Source organism: Grammomys surdaster, unplaced genomic scaffold (genome assembly GCF_004785775.1).
Source record: "Grammomys surdaster isolate TR1022 unplaced genomic scaffold, NIH_TR_1.0 126313, whole genome shotgun sequence".
NCBI classification, from domain to species: domain Eukaryota; kingdom Metazoa; phylum Chordata; class Mammalia; order Rodentia; family Muridae; genus Grammomys; species Grammomys surdaster.
Window position 1 is genome coordinate 1,128,025 of NW_021621113.1, and position 6,000 is coordinate 1,134,024.

At 56.0% G+C, this 6,000-nt stretch overlaps 1 protein-coding gene across 1 annotated transcript in view; it reads left to right on the plus strand.

Moving 5' to 3' along the window:
• Window positions 1–2,617: 2,617 nt before the first annotated feature.
• Window positions 2,618–6,000, plus strand: part of Csmd2 (CUB and Sushi multiple domains 2) — a 583,606-nt gene continuing 580,223 nt past the window's right edge. The window contains exon 1 of the mRNA XM_028759696.1: window positions 2,618–2,819. Within this exon, the coding sequence (XP_028615529.1) occupies window positions 2,618–2,819 (202 nt within the window). The remainder of the gene's footprint in view (window positions 2,820–6,000) is intronic.

Here is a 6,000-nt window from a genome sequence, read left to right on the forward strand (position 1 = left end):
TCGTGGTGATTACAGCTGTCTGGCTGTATCAGTTACCTGTGGATTTCCTCTTCTGTTTCCTCCCAAACCAGGACCACACACTGAGCATCTCCACGGGGCAGCCTAGTACAGCCTAGTGCAGGGCCCCTGAACACAGGAGGCGCTGTGTAAATTTGTGCAGACCCAAATAGATCAGAGTAAGCCCCAGAGTGAAAGAAGTGGGTCGTTTCGGGATTAAAAGTGTGCCCCTGCCTTCTCCAGCCCCCAGGAAGAGTGGGGAGACAAACATTTCTTTTCCCGGAGGAATAAAGGGTGAACCTCAGCTGTCAGTTCCAGTCAGAGCTGTTTTCTTTGGTAGGAGAAAATTCATTGGCTTTGAGCCCCAGAATTATGGAACGGCCCAGCTGTAGGCCGCAGAGGTCTCCTCATCATTGCGTGCCTCTTTCCCTAGAAGAGAACCCTGCCTAGGAGGGAGGAGAAGGGCCTAGAATGCACCCTTGGCATGATACAGGCAGCCAGCAACCTCCGCGAAGGCCACAGCACCATACCCTCCCCCACTCCGCAGGGCTGGTGGGAAGGCACAGACAACCTCAGCTAGCTGAGCTCTTTGGGGGCCTGGGTCTGGACAATGAGAAACCAACAGCCCCCTCCTCGCTGCCCTAGGCATATAAAGCAGGCCTTTCACTGAGGCTTTCTGGCTGCTTCAGTTGGTTCTTGGCACTCAGAGAGGCTGTGTCGGGATGGGCCAGTGTGATGGGGGTGGGGAATCGGACCCACGATTCACAGAATTCTCCATATCCACTCCGGGGGCCACCAGGCGGGTTCCCCAGCTGTGGGATGAGCTCATGCAGGGAAACCGGAACCACGAGGGTTGGGGTGGGGGAAAGAGAAAGACTGGTACCAAGCGCTCTGGGAAACTGTCTGTGGAGCAAGTTTTTGGTGGGAATAAGAACTAGTGCCCCCTCCTCTCCAACCCCAGACACAACCCCGAAGCCCTCTCATGTCGTTCCTGGGAAATTCCCAGGCTCGCCCACAGCTGGTCAACTTGGGTTGCAGAACCTCCCTAGCCTAAGTTACCAACCCACAAGTCCCTCTCTTAGCCCTTCCCAGGAAATGTTCCGGCCTCGCCGCCCACTATCAGTGTTCCCGGGCTCCTGAGCCTCCAGGATGCCAGAACGCCAGCTTAGCCAAATCACTTGATTGCCAGACTGGCTAAAAGCAAGATCTGCCTCCCTGGTTGACTCTGGCAGAGGGGGGTGGAGTGTACACCGGCAGGTGCTTTTATGCTGTGCTTTCCAGGCGGAGCCTCCTTCCCTTGCCTTGTCGCTCGTGGTCCCCTCCGGCCTCCTTCATCTCCCTAGGCGTCTCTTCTCCCTAGGCAAGAGTTTGGTCTAGACAACGAAGGGGCCCTTGCTACTGGCGGAGTCGCCTAGGGTAGACCAGCCTGAGACCGCTGCTGAGGCGGAGTGAGGGGTGGGACCTACGCTGAGCCCTTGTGGGTCTGAAGGCAGCCGCTATCAGCCTGTGGAAGATAAGGGCTCACTCACTTCCTTAGAAGAAACTCATCTGGTTTTGGGCCCTGGTAGGTTGGGTGTGGGGGACAAGCAGGGACCAGTCATTTAAATTAGAGGATAAATTGTGCAAGGAACTCTTACTCAGCCTTCCACCAATCCTATACCCCCTCCCGCCCCCAATCTCAGTATACATCCCTGCGGTTTTGTCTTAGGCTAGGGGTAGGACTGCCCTGGACTGAATGAAGGGGACTATTCACCCCGTTTCACTCACCCTTCAATTCTTAACCCTGTCTTCCTCTATGTTCCCGCACCCATCTCCTGGGACGGACTACTACGAATTGAGTTCCAGAGTGTCCACCCCAGATCCAAGACTACAAGTTCAAAGCCAGTAGCCAAGATTTTCTCTTAAGAGCCATGACTCCGGGAACTGCAATTTTCTTTGGTTACCTTTTTTCCCCAGATAGTTAGTATTCCCATTTCCAAACGTGGAGGAGGCGTGTATGTGCCTGTGTATGCAAGAGTGTGTGCTTCTCTCTCTCTCTCTCTCTCTCTCTCTCTCTCTCTCTCTCTCTCTCTGTGTGTGTGTGTGTGTCTGTGTGTGTGTGTGTGTGTAGAAGAGGGAGTATACTAACGGTGATCTTATAAATGAAAGCCGAAGGACTGAACTTAAAAGAAACTGGTCAATTGTAAAACAAATAGGAATAAACAATCCTTTAGATGTAATTTGTGGTTTATTAGGAGGTGCAGGTGGCGCTGAAGAACACCCCCCCACACACACCCTGTTTTTTTTTTTTCTTCCTTAACTGCGCCTCCACCCCCAGCATTTGGAGCGGCGGAGAAGCGGCTCCGGAGTGATTAATCCGGGGATAATTCACCCCCCCGCCCCCCCGGCGCGAACCCCGCGAAGCGGGATTGGAGCGAGTCATTTCCGAGAGCGCAGCGCGCCTCTCCCCGGCCGGGCGGACACTTGGTTCATTCCAGCCGCAGAAGCTCAGGGCTCCCGCGTACCGGGATTTTTTCCCCCCTCCCGGAGCAGGAAGAAAAAAAAAAAGCTACAGAGCTCTCCTGACCTCCTTTCTCCTCGGCGGCGAGCGAAGCCTCTCCCTCGGGCTGCCGACCGCGCTATGCCGCGCTCGCGGGGACCGGAGCAAGGATGTTGCGGCTGCCCGGCAGGGAGGGCTCGCGGCGAAATCGGGATTTGGGCGCTTGTGCCGGGCACCGGGAGTCGCTGGGGCCGCCCGCCGCCACCACCACCGCCGCCACCGCCGCCGCCACCACTGCTGCTGCTGCTGGGCTGGGGGCTGCTCAGTGCCTCGGCTGCCGCCGGTGAGTCTGGCCGCGCCGAGCGCCCCACCCGAGCCCACCCAACCTCGACGCGGTCCCAGTCCCTTCCCCCACCCCGGCTTGGCTTCCTCCTTCCGATTACCCACCCTGCTGCTCATCCTCCTCTCTGTCTGCCCAGATCATCTACTCCATCTTCGACCACATCCTCACCTCTACCCTCATGGACGTCCCCAACCCCAGCCGCAACTTAGCCGGATCCGGCCAGTGTGGGGGGCCTGGGAGACAGATATCCCCCTCCGCGGGTTGCGGGGCACCTGGACTGTGGCTTCAGTTTCTCCAGCCTCCCAGCCCCCCAAGATGCCAGGCTTTTCCGGGATAAACTTTCCCAGAGCCCTACTCCCTCATCTCTCCCTATTCCGCCTGGCACACCCGTCCTGGGGGTTGGAGAGGCTCGGCGCGCCCCCTCTGTGTCTGCAGGGTCTGTCTTTCCCTGCCCCCGCCCATTTTCTCCGACCAAAGCCTTTGCCCCCGCCCAAACAGCCCTGAGACTGCGGTCGCCACCCACCTCCTCGCACGCCCTCCGCCCCCACCGTGCTTGGCCTGGGGGCGGGATGCAGGTGGGCGCGCGCCCAGGTCGGGGGTCCGTGCTATCTTTCTTGAAGGGCCCATGTGGGAAGCTGAAGGGGGGTTGAACCACTGGACGTGGAGGCGGAGGTCGTGCGGGGTGGGGAGGGGGAGGGGGAATGTCGCTGCCAGGGTCCGCGCCGACACATCCCCTCTGCTCGGTTTCCATTCCGCGCCAAAGTGCCCTTTCCCGCGCCCTGCTGCAGCCAAACGCCTGGGCTGCGGCATCCGTGGCTCGGGTGGCGGACTCGATCTCGTTAAGCTAGCCCGGACAGAGCTGAAGGGTGTGGAGAGTCCCGGGACTTTAGGATGGATGTGCGGTTGCATCTTACAGTTCGTGTGGAGAGGCATGTGGACCCTTTAGTGAGCCCAGTCACACTAAAGGTTGCTGGTTTCAACTGGTCTTCTACTTTACCCACGGCACCTTCGGATGCTTAGCCACAAGCTAGAAAGTTCCGTGTGGCCGTGTGGGGACCGGTCCAAACAGGGATGCCTGGAGCTGCGTTTTCACTTCGCTAGATGCTGACTCCCGCGGGGGAAGAAAACCCTAAACACCTGATGCCTGGGCCTGGAGCCGGGACACCCCGGCACACAGCGGTTTTGTTGTTGCTTGTTTGTTTGGCGTTTTAAAACCACAGGTTGAGCCTTTCAAGCCTTGTCCTGGGCCATCCCTAAACCCTACCGCTTCTTGGAAAGTGCGCCCCTCCCGTGGTTGACCAGTGTGTGGTAAAAATTCTTAGGCCCTCTCTGGCTTTCAGTATCTTGTGAAATGTTCCCTCAGACCTTGTCATTCACCATATAGCCACTCAGTGTTGGGGTTTCCTGTCAGGGAGGGCTCCCCAAGACAGTCTTGTCTGTTTATCCCTACTTGACCGGACTTTCTCAGGTAATCCTAAGGAGTCATAGCCACTGACACCCAGAGAGGGGCGCCCGCGGTGCGCGTGCCTCTCAGCTTTGGCCTCTCGCACACCCACACCCACCGGGAGGCTGCTCACACCAAACGCTTCTGGTCACCAAGACTTCTCACATGAGCTGTGGGGTCCGTTGTTACTTGCTGTGGGGCCCATTGGATGTTTGTCCAGCCAAAGGTGCCCTCTGCCTTGGCCAACTGGAACTTGTTTGGGATTGCCAAATTTGTTTTCCTTGCTAGGTTTGTCCCTGCCCCCTTGAGCATGCCATGCCCCTGGGGAGAGAAAAAGGCCAACTCACTCGGGCCTGCACAGTATTCTGCAGTGCTGGAAAGCTGCCTTTTTGAGACCTATTTGTCGTTGTCTCTTGGGTAGGTACGTAAGTTGGAGGTTGTGTGTGTAGCTAAAGGAGGGGCAGCTGCTCTCTGGCGGTCTCAACTCCGCTTTCAGAGCGCTCATTTCTTTTGGAAGCTTTCCTGTGCATTTCCACGTACTCTCCGGCCTTGTAGGCAGCAGACGTTTGGAAATGGAGTTAGTGATGGGAGGTGGGCAGGAAGTGTTGTGAGAGGCATGGGAAAGATCCTTCTATGATTTCTGCACACTGTTGACTATGAAAGACCCTTTGGGGGATTAGTACCTCCCTGGGCTGAATAGAATGAGTATGAGGATTTGTGGGGTGTGTGTGTGTGTGTGTGTGTGTGTCCTCCTCTCTCTCCTTCCTGGCCTGCCTCCCATCATACTCCTACCTCCATCGCTATAGGACCCCAGCCTCCCTAGAGACCTCTCTCCAATTACCTGTCCTCCTACTTTCCCTCAGTCATTTTCTCTCCTTGAAACCTGCTTCCCCTCAGCCGGTAAGCACATGTATCTTTCACATAAAACACACCAAGAAGATGTCTTGCTTGGCCTTCCTGACCCCAATCAACCACCTTGCCTTCTGTCCAAACTCTCTTCAAAGGGGATATTCATTCACTTTCCCTGCTCCCAGCCATTCCCTGGAGCTTGGCATTGAAATGTTCTTGGAGAGACCCTTGTGGTCACCTGATCATCTCACTGCCAAGCCCGTTGTACTTCCTCTGCCTATGCTCCTGACCTCAGCCCCTCTGAACCACCCCTTTTGAAGTCTCCTTTGCAGTCTGTTGGGATTCTGTGTTTCACCACCTCTTCTCCTCTAATACAAACACTCAGCATCCTTGATGAAGTCTGGTGCCCAGGAACAATCACCCTGTCCTCACTCTCACGGTGAGCTCACCTCTGCTCAGTCCTCTAATACTGTTCACATGATTCCAGACAGATCTGTCCTGCCAAATATGGTGTCTGTTGGCTTCCTAGTTTGTAGATAAGCTCAGTCTGTTCAGCCTGCACATGCACCTGCTTTTCTCAAGGAAAGAGTACTCACATCTTTCTTCCAGAGCTGCCCAGGTACCCAGCCTAGAGCCTTAGGTGGCCCCTCCTCTCCTTCTGTGTCATTGGTCACTGAGGCCTGAAATTAGACACCCTCAGTTTTTCTCTAGAACTGCTGCTTTTCTCTAGAATGAGAGCCTAAAAAAAATAAAGCAGGGAAGGAAGGAAGGAAGGGAGGGGGGCGGGAGGGAGGGAGGGAGGGAGGGAGGGAAGTAAAGAAGAGAAGAAGAGGAGAAGAGAAGAAGAGAAGAGAAGAGAAGAGAAGAGAAGAGAAGAGAAGAGAAGAG